We start from the raw sequence: 21,856 nt of genomic DNA, 5'->3' as shown, positions 1-21,856 counted from the left end.
GGGCTGGGGACCCTGTAAATATTAACACCCACTCACCCCTGGGGGGGACCCTGTAAATATTAACACCCACTCCCCCCCGGGGGGGGACCCTGTAAATATTAACACACACTCCCCCACCGGGAGGGACCCTGTAAATATTAACACACACTCCCCCCCTGGGCGGGGGACCCTGTAAATATTAACACACACTCCCCCCTGGGGGGGACCCTGTAAATATTAACACCCACTCCCCCCCGGGGGGGGACCCTGTAAATATTAACACCCACTCCCCCCTGGGGGGACCCTGTAAATATTAACACCCACTCCCCCCCCCCCGTGGGGGACCCTGTAAATATTAACACCCACTCCCCCCCCCCTGGGGGGGACCCTGTAAATATTAACACCCACTCCCCCCCCCCCCGGGGAGGACCCTGTAAATATTAACACCCACTCACCCCCCCCCGTGGGGGACCCTGTAAATATTAACACCCACTCCCCCCCTGGGCTGGGGACCCTGTAAATATTAACACCCACTCTCCCCCTGGGGGGGACCCTGTAAATATTAACACACACTCCCCCCCTGGGGGGGACCCTGTAAATATTAACACCCACTCACCCCCTGGGGGTACCCTGTAAATATTAACACCCACTCCCCCCCCCCCGGGGCGGACCCTGTAAATATTAACACCCACTCTCCCCCTGGGGGGGACCCTGTAAATATTAACACACACTCCCCCCCCCGGGGAAGACCCTGTAAATATTAACACCCACTCCCCCCCGGGGGGGACCCTGTAAATATTAACACCCACTCCCCCCCCCGGGGGGGACCCTGTAAATATTAACACACACCCCCCCCCCTGGGCGGGGGACCCTGTAAATATTAACACGCACTCCCCCCCCTGGGGGGGACCCTGTAAATATTAACACCCACTCACCCCTGGGGGGGGCCCTGTAAATATTAACACCCACTCCCCCCCCCGGGGAAGACCCTGTAAATATTAACACCCACTCCCCCCCCCCGGGGAGACCCTGTAAATATTAACACACACTCTCCCCCTGGGGGGGGATCCTGTAAATATTAACACCCACTACCCCCCCGGGACACCCTGTAAATATTAACACCCACTCCCCCCCCGGGGGGACCCTGTAAATATTAACACACACTCCCCCCCGGGGGGGACCCTGTAAATATTAACACACACTCTCCCCCTGGGGGGGGACCCTGTAAATATTAACACACACTCCCCCCCGGGGGGGACCCTGTAAATATTAACACCCACTCCCACCCCGGGGGGGACCCTGTAAATATTAACACCCACTCCCCCCTGGGGGGGGACCCTGTAAATATTAACACCCACTCCCCCCTGGGGGGGGACCCTGTAAATATTAACACCCACTCCCCCCTGGGGGAGGACCCTGTAAATATTAACACCCAATCCCCCCCCCGGGGGGGACCCTGTAAATATTAACACCCACTCCCCCCCCCGGGGGGGACCCTGTAAATATTAACACACACTCTCCCCCTGGGGGGGGACCCTGTAAACATTAACACACACTCCCCCCCGGGGGGGGACCCTGTAAATATTAACACCCACTCCCCCCCCCGGGGAAGACCCTGTAAATATTAACACCCACTCCCCCCCCCGGGGGGGACCCTGTAAATATTAACACCCACTCCCCCCCCCGGGGGGGACCCTGTAAATATTAACACACACCCCCCCCCCTGGGCGGGGGACCCTGTAAATATTAACACGCACTCCCCCCCCTGGGGGGGACCCTGTAAATATTAACACCCACTCACCCCTGGGGGGGGCCCTGTAAATATTAACACCCACTCCCCCCCCCGGGGAAGACCCTGTAAATATTAACACCCACTCCCCCCCCCGGGGGGGACCCTGTAAATATTAACACCCACTCCCCCCCCCGGGGAGACCCTGTAAATATTAACACACACTCTCCCCCTGGGGGGGGATCCTGTAAATATTAACACCCACTACCCCCCCGGGGGGACCCTGTAAATATTAACACACACTCCCCCCCTGGGGGGGACCCTGTAAATATTAACACACACTCCCCCCTGGGGGGACCCTGTAAATATTAACACCCACTCCCCCCCCCCGGGGAGGACCCTGTAAATATTAACACCCACTCACCCCTGGGGGGGGACCCTGTAAATATTAACACACACTCCCCCCCTGGGGGGACCCTGTAAATATTAACACGCACTCCCCCCCGGGGGGACCCTGTAAATATTAACACGCACTCCCCCCCCGGGGGGACCCTGTAAATATTAACACGCACTCCCCCCCCGGGGGGACCCTGTAAATATTAACACCCACTCCCCCTGGGGGGGACCCTGTAAATATTAACACGCACTCCCCCCCCGGGGGGACCCTGTAAATATTAACACGCACTCCCCCCCCGGGGGGACCCTGTAAATATTAACACCCACTCCCCCCCAGGGGGACCCTGTAAATATTAACACCCACTCCCCCCCGGGGGGGACCCTGTAAATATTAACACACACTCCCCCCCGGGGGGGACCCTGTAAATATTAACACCCAATCCCCCCGGGGGGACCCTGTAAATATTAACACACACTCCCCCCCGGGACACCCTGTAAATATTAACACACACTCCCCCCCGGGGGGGACCCTGTAAATATTAACACCCACACCCCCCCGGGGGGGACCCTGTAAATATTAACACACACTCCCCCCCGGGGGGACCCTGTAAATATTAAAACCCACTCCCCCCCCCCCCCGGGGGGGACCCTGTAAATATTAACACCCACTCCCCCCCGGGGGGGACCCTGTAAATATTAACACCCACACCCCCCCAGGGGGGACCCTGTAAATATTAACACACACTCCCCCCCGGGGGGGACCCTGTAAATATTAACACCCACAACCCCCTGGGGGGGACCCTGTAAATATTAACACACACTCCCCCCTGGGGGGACCCTGTAAATATTAACACCCACTCCCCCCCCCCCGGGGAGGACCCTGTAAATATTAACACCCACTACCCCCTGGGGGGGGACCCTGTAAATATTAACACCCACACCCCCTGGGGGGGGACCCTGTAAATATTAACACCCACTCTCCCCCTGGGCTGGGGACCCTGTAAATATTAACACCCACTCCCCCATGGGGGGGACCCTGTAAATATTAACACCCACTCCCCCATGGGGGGGACCCTGTAAATATTAACACCCACTCCCTCCGGGGGGACCCTGTAAATATTAACACCCACTCCCCCCTGGAGGGGACCCTGTAAATATTAATACCCACACCCCCCCGGGGGGGGACCCTATAAATATTAACACCCACTACCCTCTGGGGGGGACCCTGTAAATATTAACACCCACTCCCCCCCCCGGGACCCTGTAAATATTAACACCCACTCCCCCCCTGGGCGGGGGACCCTGTAAATATTAACACACACTCCCCCACGGGGGGGACCCTGGAAATATTAACACCCACTCCCCCCTCCGGGGGGACCCTGTAAATATTAACACCCACTCCCCCCCGGGGGGGGACCATGTAAATATTGACACCCACTCTCCCCCTGGGCGGGGGACCCTGTAAATATTAACACCCACTCCCCCCCGGGGGGGACCCTGTAAATATTAACACACACTCCCCCCCGGGGGGGGACCATGTAAATATTGACACCCACTCCCCCCTGGGCTGGGGACCCTGTAAATATTAACACACACTCCCCCCCGGGGGGACCCTGTAAATATTAACACCCACTCCCCCCCGGGGGGGACCCTGTAAATATTAACACCCACTCCCCCCTGGGGGGACCCTGTAAATATTAACACACACTCCCCCCTGGGGGGGACCCTGTAAATATTAACACCCACTCCCCACCCGGGGGGGACCCTGTAAATATTAACACACACTCCCCCCCCGGGGGGGACCCTGTAAATATTAACACCCACTCCCCCCCGGGGGGGACCCTGTAAATATTAACACCCACTACCCCCCTGGGCTGGGGACCCTGTAAATATTAACACACACTCCCCCCAGGGGGGACCCTGTAAATATTAACACACACTCCCCCCAGGGGGGACCCTGTAAATATTAACACCCACATCCCCCCCCCCCCAGGGGGACGCTGTAAATATTAACACCCACTCCCCACCTGGGGGCTCCTGTAAATATTAACACCCACTCCCCCCCACCCCTGGGGGCATATAAATATTAACACCCACTCCCCCCCCCCCCCGGGACACCCTGTAAATATTAACACACACTCCCCCCCGGGGAGACCCTGTAAATATTAACACACACTCCCCCCCGGGGGACCCTGTAAACATTAACACACACTCCCCCCCGGGGGGGACCCTGTAAATATTAACACCCACTCCCCCTCCCCCCGGTGGACCCTGTAAATATTAACACCCACTCCCCCCCCGGGGGGACCCTGTAAATATTAACACCCACTCCCCCCCTGGGCTGGGGACCCTGTAAATATTAACACCCACTCCCCCCCTGGGCTGGGGACCCTGTAAATATTAACACCCACTCCCCCTCCCCCCGGTGGACCCTGTAAATATTAACACCCACTCCCCCCCGGGGGGACCCTGTAAATATTAACACCCACTCCCCCCCTGGGCGAGGGACCCTGTAAATATTAACACACACTCCACCCCGGGGGGACCCTGTAAATATTAACACCCATTCCCCACCGGGGGGACCCTGTAAATATTAACACCCACTCCCCCCCTGGGCGAGGGACCCTGTAAATATTAACACACACTCCCCCCCCGGGGGGTCACCCTGTAAATATTAACACACACTCCCCCCAGGGGGGACCCTGTAAATATTAACACCCACTCCCCCCTGGGGGGACCCTGTAAATATTAACACACACTCCCCCTTCGGTGGGGTCCCTGTAAATATTAACACCCACTCCCCCTGGGGGGGACCCTGTAAATATTAACACCCACTCCCCCCGGGGGGGGACCCTGTAAATATTAACACCCACTCCCCCCCGGGGGACCCTGTAAATATTAACACCCACTCCCCCCCTGGGCTGGGGACCCTGTAAATATTAACACCCACTCCCCTCTGGGGGGGACCCTGTAAATATTAACACCCACTCCCCCCCCGGGGGGGGACCCTGTAAATATTAACACCCACTCACCCCTGGGGGGGGACCCTGTAAATATTAACACCCACTCACCCCTGGGGGGGGACCCTGTAAATATTAACACCCACTCACCCCTGGGGGGGACCCTGTAAATATTAACACCCACTCACCCCTGGGGGGGGACCCTGTAAATATTAACACCCACTCACCCCCCCCCGGGGGGGACCCTGTAAATATTAACACCCACTCACCCCTGGGGGGGGACCCTGTAAATATTAACACCCACTCACCCCCCCCCGGGGGGGACCCTGTAAATATTAACACCCACTCCCCCCCCCCCAGGGAGGACCCTGTAAATATTAACACCCACTCCCCACCAAAGGGGGGACCCTGTAAATATTAACACCCACTCACCCCCTGGGGGGGGACCCTGTAAATATTAACACCCACTCCCCCCCCCCCGTGGGGGACCCTGTAAATATTAACACCCACTCACCCCTGGGGGGGGACCCTGTAAATATTAACACCCACTCACCCCTGGGGGGGACCCTGTAAATATTAACACCCACTCCCCCCCCCCGTGGGGGACCCTGTAAATATTAACACCCACTCACCCCTGGGGGGGGACCCTGTAAATATTAACACCCACTCACCCCTGGGGGGGACCCTGTAAATATTAACACCCACTCCCCCCCCCCGGGGAGGACCCTGTAAATATTAACACCCACTCACCCCTGGGGGGGGACCCTGTAAATATTAACACACACTCCCCCCCTGGGGGGACCCTGTAAATATTAACACGCACTCCCCCCCGGGGGGACCCTGTAAATATTAACACGCACTCCCCCCCCGGGGGGACCCTGTAAATATTAACACGCACTCCCCCCCCGGGGGGACCCTGTAAATATTAACACCCACTCCCCCTGGGGGGGACCCTGTAAATATTAACACGCACTCCCCCCCCGGGGGGACCCTGTAAATATTAACACGCACTCCCCCCCCGGGGGGACCCTGTAAATATTAACACCCACTCCCCCCCAGGGGGACCCTGTAAATATTAACACCCACTCCCCCCCGGGGGGGACCCTGTAAATATTAACACACACTCCCCCCCGGGGGGGACCCTGTAAATATTAACACCCAATCCCCCCGGGGGGACCCTGTAAATATTAACACACACTCCCCCCCGGGACACCCTGTAAATATTAACACACACTCCCCCCCGGGGGGGACCCTGTAAATATTAACACCCACACCCCCCCGGGGGGGACCCTGTAAATATTAACACACACTCCCCCCCGGGGGGACCCTGTAAATATTAAAACCCACTCCCCCCCCCCCCCGGGGGGGACCCTGTAAATATTAACACCCACTCCCCCCCGGGGGGGACCCTGTAAATATTAACACCCACACCCCCCCAGGGGGGACCCTGTAAATATTAACACACACTCCCCCCCGGGGGGGACCCTGTAAATATTAACACCCACAACCCCCTGGGGGGGACCCTGTAAATATTAACACACACTCCCCCCCTGGGGGGACCCTGTAAATATTAACACCCACTCCCCCCCCCCCGGGGAGGACCCTGTAAATATTAACACACACTCCCCCATGGGGGGGACCCTGTAAATATTAACACCCACTCCCCCCCCCCCGGGGAGGACCCTGTAAATATTAACACCCACTCTCCCCCTGGGCTGGGGACCCTGTAAATATTAACACCCACTCCCCCATGGGGGGGACCCTGTAAATATTAACACCCACTCCCCCATGGGGGGGACCCTGTAAATATTAACACCCACTCCCTCCGGGGGGACCCTGTAAATATTAACACCCACTCCCCCCTGGAGGGGACCCTGTAAATATTAATACCCACACCCCCCCGGGGGGGGACCCTATAAATATTAACACCCACTACCCTCTGGGGGGGACCCTGTAAATATTAACACCCACTCCCCCCCCCGGGACCCTGTAAATATTAACACCCACTCCCCCCCTGGGCGGGGGACCCTGTAAATATTAACACACACTCCCCCACGGGGGGGACCCTGGAAATATTAACACCCACTCCCCCCCCCGGGGGGACCCTGTAAATATTAACACCCACTCCCCCCCGGGGGGGGACCATGTAAATATTGACACCCACTCTCCCCCTGGGCGGGGGACCCTGTAAATATTAACACCCACTCCCCCCCGGGGGGGACCCTGTAAATATTAACACACACTCCCCCCCGGGGGGGGACCATGTAAATATTGACACCCACTCCCCCCTGGGCTGGGGACCCTGTAAATATTAACACACACTCCCCCCCGGGGGGACCCTGTAAATATTAACACCCACTCCCCCCCGGGGGGGGACCCTGTAAATATTAACACCCACTCCCCCCTGGGGGGACCCTGTAAATATTAACACACACTCCCCCCTGGGGGGGACCCTGTAAATATTAACACCCACTCCCCACCCGGGGGGGACCCTGTAAATATTAACACACACTCCCCCCCCGGGGGGGACCCTGTAAATATTAACACCCACTCCCCCATGGGGGGGACCCTGTAAATATTAACACCCACTCCCCCATGGGGGGGACCCTGTAAATATTAACACCCACTCCCTCCGGGGGGACCCTGTAAATATTAACACACACTCCCCCCTGGGGGGACCCTGTAAATATTAACACCCACTCCCCCCCTGGGCTGGGGACCCTGTAAATATTAACACACACTCCCCACCAGGGGGGGACCCTGTAAATATTAACACCCACTCCCCCCTGGGGGGGACCCTGTAAATATTAACACCCACTCACCCCTGGGGGGGACCCTGTAAATATTAACACCCACTCACCCCTGGGGGGGACCCTGTAAATATTAACACCCACTCCCCCCCCCCCGGGGAGGACCCTGTAAATATTAACACCCACTCCCCACCAAGGGGGGGACCCTGTAAATATTAACACCCACTCACCCCTGGGGGGGACCCTGTAAATATTAACACCCACTCCCCCCCCCCCGGGGGGGACCCTGTAAATATTAACACCCACTCACCCCGGGGGGGGACCCTGTAAATATTAACACCCACTCACCCCTGGGGGGGGACCCTGTAAATATTAACACCCACTCACCCCTGGGGGGGACCCTGTAAATATTAACACCCACTCCCCCCCCCCGGGGAGGACCCTGTAAATATTAACACCCAATCCCCCCCCCGGGGGGGACCCTGTAAATATTAACACCCACTCCCCCCCCCCGGGGGGGACCCTGTAAATATTAACACACACTCTCCCCCTGGGGGGGGACCCTGTAAATATTAACACACACTCCCCCCCCTGGGGGGGACCCTGTAAATATTAACACCCACTCCCCCCTCGGTGGGGTCCCTGTAAATATTAACACCCACTCCCCCCTCGGTGGGGTCCCTGTAAATATTAACACACACTCTCCCCTGGGGGGGACCCTGTAAATATTAACATCCACTCCCCCCCGGGGACACCCTGTAAATATTAACACACACTCCCCCCCGGGGGGGACCCTGTAAATATTAACACCCACTCCCCACCCACGGGGAGACCCTGTAAATATTAACACACACTCCCCCCCAGGGGGGACCCTGTAAATATTAACACACACTCCCCCCCTGGGCGGGGGACCCTGTAAATATTAACACACACTCCCCACCCCCGGGGAGACCCTGTAAATATTAACACACACTCCCCCCCGGGGGGGACCCTGTAAATATTAACACCCACTCCCCCCTGGGGGGGACCCTGTAAATATTAACACCCACTCCCCCCCGGGACACCCTGTAAATATTAACACACACTCCCCCCTGGGGGGGACCCTGTAAATATTAACACACACTCCCCCCCGGGGGGACCCTGTAAATATTAACACCCACTACCCCCCCCGGGGGACCCTGTAAATATTAACACCCACTCCCACCGAGGGGGACCCTGTAAATATTAACACACACTACCCCCCCCCAGGGAGATCCTGTAAATATTAACACACACTCCCCCCCCGGGGGGACCCTGTAAATATTAACACCCACTCCCCACCAGGGAGATCCTGTAAATATTAACACACACTCCCCACCCGGGGAGACCCTGTAAATATTAACACCCAATCCCCCTCGGGAGACCCTGTAAATATTAACACCCAATCCCCCTCGGGGGACCCTGTAAATATTAACACCAAATCGCCCCCCCCCCCCCCGGGGACCCTGTAAATATTAACACACACTCCCCCCCCCGGGGGGGGACCCTGTAAATATTAACACACACTCCCCCCTGGGGGGGACCCTGTAAATATTAACACACACCCCCCCCCGGGGAGACCCTGTAAATATTGACACACACTCCCCCCTGGGGGGGACCCTGTAAATATTAACACCCACTCCCCCCTGGGGGGGACCCTGTAAATATTAACACCCACTCCCCCCGGGGGGGACCCTGTAAATATTAACACACACTCCCCACCCGGGGGGGACCATGTAAATATTAACACACACTCCCCCCCGGGACACCCTGTAAATATTAACACACACTCCCCCCCGGGGGGGGTCCCTGTAAATATTAACACACACTCCCCCCTGGGGGGGACCCTGTAAATATTAACACACACTCCCCCCACCGGGACACCCTGTAAATATTAACACACACTCCCCACCCGGGGGGGGACCCTGTAAATATTAACACCCACTCCCCCCGGGGGGGACCCTGTAAATATTAACACACACTCCCCACCCGGGGGGGGACCCTGTAAATATTAACACCCAATCCTCCTCGGGGGACCCTGTAAATATTAACACCAAATCGCCCCCCCCCCCGGGGACCCTGTAAATATTAACACACACTCCCCCCCTGGGCTGGGGACCCTGTAAATATTAACACACACTCCCCCCCGGGGGACCCTGTAAATATTAAAACACACTCCCCACCGGGACACCCTGTAAATATTAACACACACTCCCCCCCTGGGGGGGGGACCCTGTAAATATTAACACACACGCCCCCCCGGGGGGACCCTGTAAATATTAACACACACTCCCCCCCGGGGGACCCTGTAAATATTAACACACACTCCCCCCCAGGGGGGACCCTGTAAATATTAACACACACTCCCCCCGGGGGGGACCCTGTAAATATTAACACACACTCCCCCCCGGGGGACCCTGTAAATATTAACACACACTCCCCACCCGGGGGGGACCCTGTAAATATTAACACACACTCCCCCCCGGGGGACCCTGTAAATATTAACACACACTCCCCACCCGGGGGGGACCCTGTAAATATTAACACACACTCCCCCCCTGGGGGGGGGACCCTGTAAATATTAACACACACGCCCCCCCGGGGGGACCCTGTAAATATTAACACACACTCCCCCCCGGGGGACCCTGTAAATATTAACACACACTCCCCACCCGGGGGGGACCCTGTAAATATTAACACCCACTCCCCCCCTGGGCGGGGGACCCTGTAAATATTAACACACACTCCCCTCCTGGGCTGGGGACCCTGTAAATATTAACACACACCCTCCCCCGGGGGACCCTGTAAACATTAACACACACTCCCCCCCCGGGGGGACCCTGTAAATATTAACACACACTCCCCCCAGGGGGGACCCTGTAAATATTAACACCCACCCCCCCGGGGGACCCTGTAAACATTAACACACACTCCCCCCCCCGGGGGACCCTGTAAATATTAACACACACTCCCCCCCCAGGGGGACCCTGTAAATATTAACACACACTCCCCCCTGGGGGGGACCCTGTAAATATTAACACACACTCCCCCCTGGGGGGTCCCTGTAAATATTAACACACACTCCCCCCGGGGGAACCTGTAAACATTAACACGCACTCCCCCCCGGGGAGACCCTGTAAATATTAACACCCACTCCCCCCCGGGGGTCCCTGTAAATATTAACACACACTCCCCCCGGGGACCCTGTAAACATTAACACGCACTCCCCCCCGGGGAGACCCTGTAAATATTAACACACACTCCCCCCCCGGGGGGTCCCTGTAAATATTAACACCCACTCCCCCCCCGGAGGGGACCCTGTAAATATTAACACCCACTCCCCCCCGGGGGGGACCCTGTAAATATTAACACCCACTCCCCCCCCCTGGTCTGGGGACCCTGTAAATATTAACACCCACTCCCCCCCGGGGGGGACCCTGTAAATATTAACACCCACTCCCCCCCGGGGGGGGACCCTGTAAATATTAACACCCACTCCCCTCCCCGGGGGACCCCTGTAAACATTAACACCCAATCGCCCCCCCCCCGGGGGACCCTGTAAATATTAACACCCACTCCCCCCCCCCCGGGGGGACCCTGTAAATATTAACACCCACTCCCCCCCCCGGGGGGGACCATGTAAATATTAACACCCACTCACCCCGGGGGGGACCATGTAAATATTAACACCCACTCCCCACCAAGGGGGGGACCCTGTAAATATTAACACACACTCCCCACCCGGGGGGGACCATGTAAATATTAACACACACTCCCCCCCGGGGGGGACCCTGTAAATATTAACACACACTCCCCCCCGGGGGGGACCCTGTAAATATTAACACACACTCCCCACCCGGGGGGGGACCCTGTAAACATTAACACCCACACCCCCCCGGGGGGGGACCATGTAAATATTAACACACACTACCCCCTGGGCTGGGGACCCTGTAAATATTAACACCCACTCCCCCCGGGGGGACCCTGTAAATATTAACACCCACTCCCCCCCTGGCGGGGACCCTGTAAATATTAACACCCACTCACCCCTGGGGGGGACCCTGTAAATATTAACACCCACTCCCCCCTGGGGGGGGACCCTGTAAATATTAACACACACTCCCACCCGGGGGGGACCCTGTAAATATTAACACCCACTCACCCCTGGGGGGGACCCTGTAAATATAACACCCACTCCCCCCTGGGGGGGGACCCTGTAAATATTAACACCCACTCACCCTGGGGGGGACCCTGTAAATATTAACACCCACTCCCCCCCCCCGGGGAGGACCCTGTAAATATTAACACCCACTCCCCACCAAGGGGGGGACCCTGTAAATATTAACACCCACTCACCCCCTGGGGGGGGACCCTGTAAATATTAACACCCACTCACCCCTGGGGGGGACCCTGTAAATATTAACACCCACTCCCCCCCGCCCGGGGAGGACCCTGTAAATATTAACACCCACTCCCCACCAAGGGGGGGACCCTGTAAATATTAACACCCACTCACCCCCTGGGGGGGGACCCTGTAAATATTAACACCCACTCACCCCTGGGGGGGACCCTGTAAATATTAACACCCACTCCCCCCCCCCCGGGGGGGACCCTGTAAATATTAACACCCACTCACCCCGGGGGGGGACCCTGTAAATATTAACACCCACTCACCCCTGGGGGGGGACCCTGTAAATATTAACACCCACTCACCCCTGGGGGGGACCCTGTAAATATTAACACCCACTCCCCCCCCCCCGGGGGGGACCCTGTAAATATTAACACCCACTCCCCCCCCCCGGGGAGGACCCTGTAAATATTAACACCCAATCCCCCCCCCGGGGGGGACCCTGTAAATATTAACACCCACTCCCCCCCCCCGGGGGGGACCCTGTAAATATTAACACACACTCTCCCCCTGGGGGGGGGGACCCTGTAAATATTAACACACACTCCCCCCCCTGGGGGGGACCCTGTAAATATTAACACCCACTCCCCCCTCGGTGGGGTCCCTGTAAATATTAACACCCACGCCCCCCTCGGTGGGGTCCCTGTAAATATTAACACACACTCTCCCCTGGGGGGGACCCTGTAAATATTAACATCCACTCCCCCCCGGGGACACCCTGTAAATATTAACACACACTCCCCCCCGGGGGGGACCCTGTAAATATTAACACACACTCCCCCCCTGGGACACCCTGTAAATATTAACACACACTCCCCCCCGGGGGGGACCCTGTAAATATTAACACACACTCCCCCCCTGGGCGGGGGACCCTGTAAATATTAACACCCACTCCCCCCCAGGGGGGACCCTGTAAATATTAACACACACTCCCCCGCTGGGCGGGGGACCCTGTAAATATTAACACACACTCCCCACCCCCGGGGAGACCCTGTAAATATTAACACACACTCCCCCCCGGGGGGGACCCTGTAAATATTAACACCCACTCCCCCCTGGGGGGGACCCTGTAAATATTAACACACACTCCCCCCTGGGGGGGGACCCTGTAAATATTAACACACACTCCCCCCCCGGGACACCCTGTAAATATTAACACACACTCCCCCCTGGGGGGGACCCTGTAAATATTAACACACACTCCCCCCCGGGGGGACCCTGTAAATATTAACACCCACTCCCACCGAGGGGGACCCTGTAAATATTAACACCCACTACCCCCCCCGGGGGACCCTGTAAATATTAACACCCACTCCCACCGAGGGGGACCCTGTAAATATTAACACACACTACCCCCCCGGGGGGACCCTGTAAATATTAACACCCACTCCCCACCAGGGGGACCCTGTAAATATTAACACACGCTCCCCACCCGGGGAGACCCTGTAAATAATAACACCCAATCCCCCTCGGGGGACCCTGTAAATATTAACACCCAATCCCCCTCGGGGGACCCTGTAAATATTAACACCAAATCGCCCCCCCCCCCCGGGGACCCTGTAAATATTAACACACACTCCCCCCCAGGGCTGGGGACCCTGTAAATATTAACACACACTCCCCCACGGGGGGGGACCCTGTAAATATTAACACCCACTCCCCCCTGGGGGGGACCCTGTAAATATTAACACACACCCCCCCCCGGGGAGACCCTGTAAATATTGACACACACTCCCCCACCCCGGGGAGACCCTGTAAATATTAACACACACTCCCCACCCGGGGGGGACCATGTAAATATTAACACACACACTCCCCCCCGGGACACCCTGTAAATATTAACACACACTCCCCCCTGGGGGGGACCCTGTAAATATTAACACACACTCCCCCCACCGGGACACCCTGTAAATATTAACACACACTCCCCCCCCTGGGGGACCCTGTAAATATTAACACCCACTCCCCCCCGGGGGACCCTGTAAATATTAACACACACTCCCCCCACCGGGACACCCTGTAAATATTAACACACACTCCCCCCCGGGGGACCCTGTAAATATTAACACACACTCCCCCCTGGGGGGACCCTGTAAATATTAACACACACTCCCCCCCGGGGGGACCATGTAAATATTAACACACACTCCCCCCCGGGGGACCCTGTAAATATTAACACACACTCCCCCCCGGGGGGACCCTGTAAATATTAACACACACTCCCCCCCGGGGGACCCTGTAAATATTAACACACACTCCCCACCCGGGGGGGACCCTGTAAATATTAACACACACTCCCCCCCGGGGGACCCTGTAAATATTAACACACACTCCCCACCCGGGGGGGACCCTGTAAATATTAACACACACTCCCCCCCTGGGGGGGGGACCCTGTAAATATTAACACACACGCCCCCCCGGGGGGACCCTGTAAATATTAACACACACTCCCCCCCGGGGGACCCTGTAAATATTAACACACACTCCCCACCCGGGGGGGACCCTGTAAATATTAACACACACTCCCCTCCTGGGCTGGGGACCCTGTAAATATTAACACACACCCTCCCCCGGGGGACCCTGTAAACATTAACACACACTCCCCCCCAGGGGGGACCCTGTAAATATTAACACACACTCCCCCCGGGGGACCCTGTAAATATTAACACACACTCCCCCCGGGGGACCCTGTAAATATTAACACACACTCCCCCCCTGGGGGGGGGACCCTGTAAATATTAACACACACCCTCCCCCGGGGGACCCTGTAAACATTAACACACACTCCCCCCCAGGGGGGACCCTGTAAATATTAACACACACTCCCCCCGGGGGACCCTGTAAACATTAACACACACTCCCCCCCAGGGGGGACCCTGTAAATATTAACACACACTCCCCCCGGGGGACCCTGTAAATATTAACCCACACTCCCCCCCTGGGCGGGGGACCCTGTAAATATTAACACACACTCCCCCCCCCCCCCCCCGGGGAGACCCTGTAGATATTAACACACACTCCCCCCCTGGGCTGGGGACCCTGTAAATATTGACACCCACACCCCCCGGGGGGGACCCTGTAAATATAAACACCCACTCCCCCCTGGGGGGGACCCTGTAAATATTAACACCCACTCCCCCCCGGGGGGGGACCCTGTAAATATTAACACCCACTCCCCCCTGGGGGGGACCCTGTAAATATTAACACACACTCCCCCCCGGGGGGGACCCTGTAAATATTAACACACACTACCCCCCCAGGGGGGACCCTGTAAATATTAACGCCCACTCCCCCCCGGGACACCCTGTAAATATTAACAGCCACTCACCCTGGGGGGACCCTGTAAATATTAACACCCACTCCCCCCCCCAGGAGGGGACCCTGTAAATATTAACACCCACTCCCCCCCAGGGGGGTCCCTGTAAATATTAACACCCACTCTCCCAGGGGGACCCTGTAAATATTAACACCCATTCCCCCCCAGGGGGGACCCTGTAAATATTAACACACACTCCCCCCTCGGTGGGGACCCTGTAAATATTAACACACACTCCCCCCCCCCCCCCCGGGGGACCCTGTAAATATTACCACACACTCCCCCCCAGAGGGGGACCCTGTAAATATTAACACACACTCCCCCAGGGGGACCCTGTAAATATTAACACCCACTCACCCCCCCAGGGACACCCTGTAAATATTAACACCCATTTACCCCCGGAGGGACGCTGTAAATATTAACACCATTTCCTCCCCCGGGGGGGACCCTGTAAATATTAACACCCACTCCCCCTCCCGGGTGACCCTGTAAATATTAACACACACTCCCACCCCGGGGGGGACCCTGTAAATATTAACACCCACACACCCCAGGGGGGGGGACCCTGTAAATATTAACACACACTCCCCCCCCCCCCCCCCCGGGGGGGACCCTGTAAATATTAACACACACTCCCCACACCGGGACACCCTGTAAATATTAACACACACTCCCCCCCCAGGGGGACCCTGTAAATATTAACACACACTCCCCCCCTGGGCGGGGGACCCTGTAAATATTAACACACACTCCCCCCCGGGGGGACCCTGCAAATATTAACACACACCCCCCCCGGGGGACCCTGTAAACATTAACACACACTCCCCCCCGGGGGGACCCTGTAAATATTAACACCCACTCCCCCCCCCCCCCCGGTGGACCCTGTAAATATTAACACCCACTCCCCACCAGGGGGACCCTGTAAATATTAACACACACTTCCCCCCGGGGGGACCCTGTAAATATTAACACACACTCCCCACCCGGGGGGGACCCTGTAAATATTAACACACACTCCCCCCCGGGGGGACCCTGTAAATATTAACACCCACTCCCCCCCCCCCCGGTGGACCCTGTAAATATTAACACACACTCCCCCCCTGGGGGACCCTGTAAATATTAACACCCACTCCCCCCGGGGAGACCCTGTAAATATTAACACACACTATTCCTTGGGGGGGACCCTGTAAATATTAACACACACTCCCCCCCCGGGGGGGACCCTGTAAATATTAACACCCACTCCCCCCGGGGGGACCCTGTAAATATTAACACACACTTCCCCCCCGGGGGGACCCTGTAAATATTAACACCCAATCCCCCTCGGGGGACCCTGTAAATATTAACACCCACTCCCCCCCCCCACCGGGGGACCCTGTAAACATTAACACACACTCCCCCTGGGCGGGGGACCCTGTAAATATTAACACACACTCCCCCCTGGGACACCCTGTAAATATTAAAACCCACTCCCCCCCCCGGGGGGGACCCTGTAAATATTAACACACACTCCCCCCCTGGGGGACCCTGTAAATATTAACACACCCTCCCCCCCGGGGGGACCCTGTAAATATTAACACCCTCTCCCCCCCGGGACACCCTGTAAATATTAACACACACTCCCCCCCCCCCCCGGGGGACCCTGTAAATATAAACACCCTCTCCCCCCCGGGACACCCTGTAAATATTAACACACACTCCCCCCCCCCCCGGGGGACCCTGTAAATATTAACACCCACTCACCCCCGGGGGGGACCCTGTAAATATTAACACACACTCCCCCCCCGGGGGGGGACCCTGTAAATATTAACACACACTCCCCCCCGGGGAGACCCTGTAAATATTAACACACACTCCCCCCCGGGGGGGACCCTGTAAATATTAACACCCACTCCCCACCAGGGGGGACCCTGTAAATATTAACACACACTCCCCCCCGGGGAGACCCTGTAAATATTAACACACACTCCCCCCCGGGGGGGACCCTGTAAATATTAACACCCACTCCCCACCAGGGGGGACCCTGTAAATATTAACACACACTCCCCCCCAGGGCGGGGGACCCTGTAAATATTAACACCCACTCTCCCCCAGGGCGGGGGACCCTGTAAATATTAACACACACTCCCCACCCGGGGGGGACCCTGTAAATATAAACACACACTTCCCACCAGGGGGGGACCCTCCCCCCCCGCGGGGAGACCCTGTAAATATTAACACCCACTACCCCCCCGGGACACCCTGTAAATATTAACACACACTCTCCCCCCCCCCCCCCGGGAGACCCTGTAAATATTAACACCCACTACCGCCCTCGGTGGACCCTGTAATTATTAACACACACTCCCCCCCAGGGGACACCCTGTAAATATTAACACACACTCCCCCCCAGGGGGACCCTGTAAATATTAACACCCACTCCCCCCAGGGGACACCCTGTAAATATTAACACCCAATCCCCTCCCCCCACCGGGGACCCTGTAAATATTAACACCCACTCCTCTAGTGGGACCCTGTAAATGTTAACACACTCTCCCCTGGGTAAACCTCTCTCTCCTGTGATGGTGTACTTACTGCTCACAGCCTGTTGGTAGCAACTCGAGTGGTAAAAACAGCAGGAGAGTGCATCACACTGCGATTCATTCACAGTTTGATTCTCACCTAAGCACGGACGGGAAATAGTTGTGGAATGACACCCTGCAAATTAATCAGAATTCTCACATCAGTGAAACGCGAGCACAAGGCCTAGAGTATATCCATCTCCCTCCGAAAGTGCGGCCCTCCCTCAGTCCTGGGCACCGGGAGGGAGGGAGGGAGTGTGGGCCTGGATTATGGAGCTCAAGGCCTAGAGTATATCCATCTCCCTCCGAAAGTGCGGCCCTCCCTCAGTCCTGGGCACCGGGAGGGAGGGAGGGAGGGAGTGTGGGCCTGGATTATGGAGCTCAAGGCCTAGAGTATATCCATCTCCCTCCGACAGTGCGGCACTCCCTCAGTACTGGGCACTGGAAGGGAGGGAGGGAGGGAGTGTGGGCCTGGATTGTGGAGCTCAAGGCCTAGAGTATATCCATCTCCCTCCGACAGTGCGGCACTCCCTCAGTACTGGGCACCGGGAGGGAGGGAGGGAGGGAGGGAGTGTGGGCCTGGATTATGGAGCTCAAGGCCAAGAGTATATCCATCTCCCTCCGACAGTGCGGCACTCCCTCAGTACTGGGCACCGGGAGGGAGGGAGGGAGTGTGGGCCTGGATTATGGAGCTCAAGGCCTAGAGTATATCCATCTCCCTCCGACAGTGCGGCACTCCCTCAGTACTGGGCACCGGGAGGGAGGGAGGGAGGGAGTGTGGGCCTGGATTATGGAGCTCAAGGCCTAGAGTATATCCATCTCACTCCGACAGTGCGGCACTCCCTCAGTACTGGGCACCGGGAGGGAGGGAGGGAGGGAGTGTGGGCCTGGATTATGGAGCTCAAGGCCTAGAGTATATCCATCTCCCTCCGACAGTGCGGCACTCCCTCAGTACTGGGCACCGGGAGGGAGGGATGGAGGGAGTGTGGGCCTGGATTATGGAGCTCAAGGCCAAGAGTATATCCATCTCCCTCCGACAGTGCGGCACTCCCTCAGTACTGGGCACCGGGAGGGAGGGAGGGCCTGGATTATGGAGCTCAAGTCCTAGAGTATATCCATCTCCCTCCGACAGTGCGGCACTCCCTCAGTACTGGGCACCGGGAGGGAGGGACGGAGGGAGTGTGGGCCTGGATTATGGAGCTCAAGGCCTAGAGTATATCCATCTCCCTCCGACAGTGCGGCACTCCCTCAGTACTGGGCACTGGGAGGGAGGGAGGGAGGGAGTGTGGACCTGGATTGTGGAGCTCAAGGCCTAGAGTATATCCATCTCCCTCCGACAGTGCGGCACTCCCTCAGTACTGGGCACCGGGAGGGAGGGAGGGAGGGAGTGTGGGCCTGGATTATGGAGCTCAAGGCCTAGAGTATATCCATCTCCCTCCGACAGTGCGGCCCTCCCTCAGTACTGGGCACCAGGAGGGAGGGAGGGAGTGTGGGCCTGGATTATGGAGCTCAAGGCCGAGAGTATATCCATCTCCCTCCGACAGTGCGGCACTCCCTCAGTACTGGGCACCGGGAGGGAGGGAGTGTGGGCCTGGATTATGGAGCTCAAGGCCTAGAGTATATCCATCTCCCTCCGACAGTGCGGCGCTCCCTCAGTACTGGGCACTGGGAGGGAAGAAGGGAGGGAGTGTGGGCCTGGATTATGGAGCTCAAGGCCTAGAGTATATCCATCTCCCTCCGACAGTGCGGCACTCCCTCAGTACTGGGCACCGGGAGGGAGGGAGGGAGGGAGGGAGTGTGGGCCTGGATTATGGAGCTCAAGGCCTAGAGTATATCCATCTCCCTCCGACAGTGCGGCCCTCCCTCAGTACTGGGCACCGGGAGGGAGGGAGGGAGTGTGGGCCTGGATTATGGAGCTCAAGGCCTAGAGTATATCCATCTCCCTCCGACAGTGCGGCCCTCCCTCAGTACTGGGCACCGGGAGGGAGGGAGTGTGGGCCTGGATTATGGAGCTCAAGGCCTGGAGTATATCCATCTCCCTCCGACAGTGCGGCACTCCCTCAGTACTGGGCACCGGGAGGGAGGGAGATTTACTTACCGAGAGGAATGAAAAAATCTTGTATCCTGTTCATCCTGGGAATTAGGAACATAGAGTTTAAAAGGTGTTACTCAGATCAGATCATTCATGGACTTAAACTTCTCCCGCTCTACACTGTCCCCCATGGACCCCAAACCCCTTCCCCGTTCCCTCCCGCTCTACACTGTCCCCCGTGGACCCCAAACCCCTTCCCTGTTCCCTCCCGCTCTACACCGTCCCCCCATGGACCCCAAACCCCTTCCCTATTCCCTCCCGCTCTACACCGTCCCCCCATGGACCCCAAACCCCTTCCCTGTTCCCTCCCGCTCTACACCGTCCCCCCCATGGACCCCAAACCCCTTCCCCGTTCCCTCCCGCTCTACACCGTCCCCCCATGGACCCCAAACCCCTCCCTGTTCACATCCGATGACCTCAGTAAGGTCTGTCTATACTTGGAGGTGGTGGGGGCCTTCCTTGGCAGGTATCACTTCGTGCCCCAATCTCGTGTCGAAGATGTCTCTTGTGTCTCCCGGAGGTGGTGGGGGACGGGGAGGGAATCGGCGGGTCAGCAGTTCCATCGTCCCTCCTTCGTTCTGCTACCCCATTCCATTTACTGGCCTCACCCCGTAACCACGGTGACGCATCATCATCAAACACAAACATCAATGCGTTCAGGCCTGCACTGTCGGAGGGAGATGGATATACTCTAGGCCTCGAGCTCCATAATCCAGGCCCACACTCCCTCCCTCCCTCCCTCCCGGTGCCCAGTACTGAGGGAGGGCCGCACTGTCGGAGGGAGATGGATATACTCTAGGCCTTGAGCTCCATAATCCAGGCCCACACTCCCTCCCTCCCGGTGCCCAGTACTGAGGGAGGGCCGCACTGTCGGAGGGAGATGGATATACTCTAGGCCTTGAGCTCCATAATCCAGGCCCACACTCCCTCCCTCCCTCCCTCCCGGTGCCCAGTACTGAGGGAGGGCCGCACTGTCGGAGGGAGATGGATATACTCTAGGCCTTGAGCTCCATAATCCAGGCCCACACTCCCTCCCTCCCGGTGCCCAGTACTGAGGGAGGGCCGCACTGTCGGAGGGAGATGGATATACTCTAGGCCTTGAGCTCCATAATCCAGGCCCACACTCCCTCCCTCCCTCCCGGTGCCCAGTACTCAGGGAGTGCCGCACTGTCGGAGGGAGATGGATATACTCTAGGCCTCGAGCTCCATAATCCAGGCCCACACTCCCTCCCTCCCGGTGCCCAGTACTGAGGGAGTGCCGCACTGTCGGAGGGAGATGGACATACTCTAGGCCTCGAGCTCCATAATCCAGGCCCACACTGTCCCATTGGGTCTACCCCATTGCCTCACGGTGAACTTCTTTGACGAATGGAGTTTGACGGTTTCCAAAGTGACCATGTTTGGTCAAGATGTCTCTCTCTCTCTCTCTGGTCTGTTCCCTTTTCTGTCGCTGAGGTTAAATGTGGATCCCCCCCCCCCCCCCACCCAGGGCAATGCCTTTAAATAGAGTGGGAGCGTTGGCTAGTGTGTGCGAGCGTGTGTGAGAGAGACAGAGAAACAGAGAGAGAAAGGCCAACACTGGTGCGACCACTTCACGTGAGTAACTCCTGTCCACCCGCTCAGCCACTCCCTCAATGCCCCCTCTCC

General features: G+C 57.6%; 2 protein-coding genes across 6 annotated transcripts in view; one reads left to right on the top strand and one right to left on the bottom strand.

Annotated features, from left to right (window-relative positions):
• LOC148133970 (uncharacterized) overlaps positions 1-21,856 on the bottom strand; it is a 151,199-nt gene that overhangs the window by 128,458 nt on the left and 885 nt on the right. For 2 of the 5 annotated variants that reach the window (XM_087985718.1, XM_087985721.1), the window contains exons 1-3: positions 20,626-20,937; positions 20,216-20,250; positions 18,131-18,253 (exon numbers count right to left, since the gene is read on the bottom strand). In XM_087985718.1, coding sequence (XP_087841844.1) covers positions 18,131-18,253; positions 20,216-20,249 — 157 coding nt within the window. In that variant the 5' untranslated portion in view covers position 20,250; positions 20,626-20,937. Of the gene's footprint in view, positions 1-18,130; positions 18,254-20,215; positions 20,251-20,625; positions 20,938-21,856 lie in introns of those variants that run through there. The other 3 variants (XM_087985719.1, XM_087985720.1, XR_015755984.1) reach the window with 3 other exon arrangements.
• LOC148133969 (nucleoside diphosphate kinase B-like) overlaps positions 21,687-21,856 on the top strand; it is a 27,669-nt gene continuing 27,499 nt past the window's right edge. The window contains exon 1 of the mRNA XM_087985717.1: positions 21,687-21,805. The gene's annotated coding sequence lies outside the window, so the exon portion shown is untranslated. The remainder of the gene's footprint in view (positions 21,806-21,856) is intronic.

Source organism: Chiloscyllium plagiosum, unplaced genomic scaffold (genome assembly GCF_037043375.1).
Source record: "Chiloscyllium plagiosum isolate Xiang-an unplaced genomic scaffold, Cpla_swu_hap1 HiC_scaffold_152, whole genome shotgun sequence".
Lineage (NCBI taxonomy): Eukaryota > Metazoa > Chordata > Chondrichthyes > Orectolobiformes > Hemiscylliidae > Chiloscyllium > Chiloscyllium plagiosum.
This window is presented reverse-complemented; position numbering and strand designations above follow the sequence as displayed.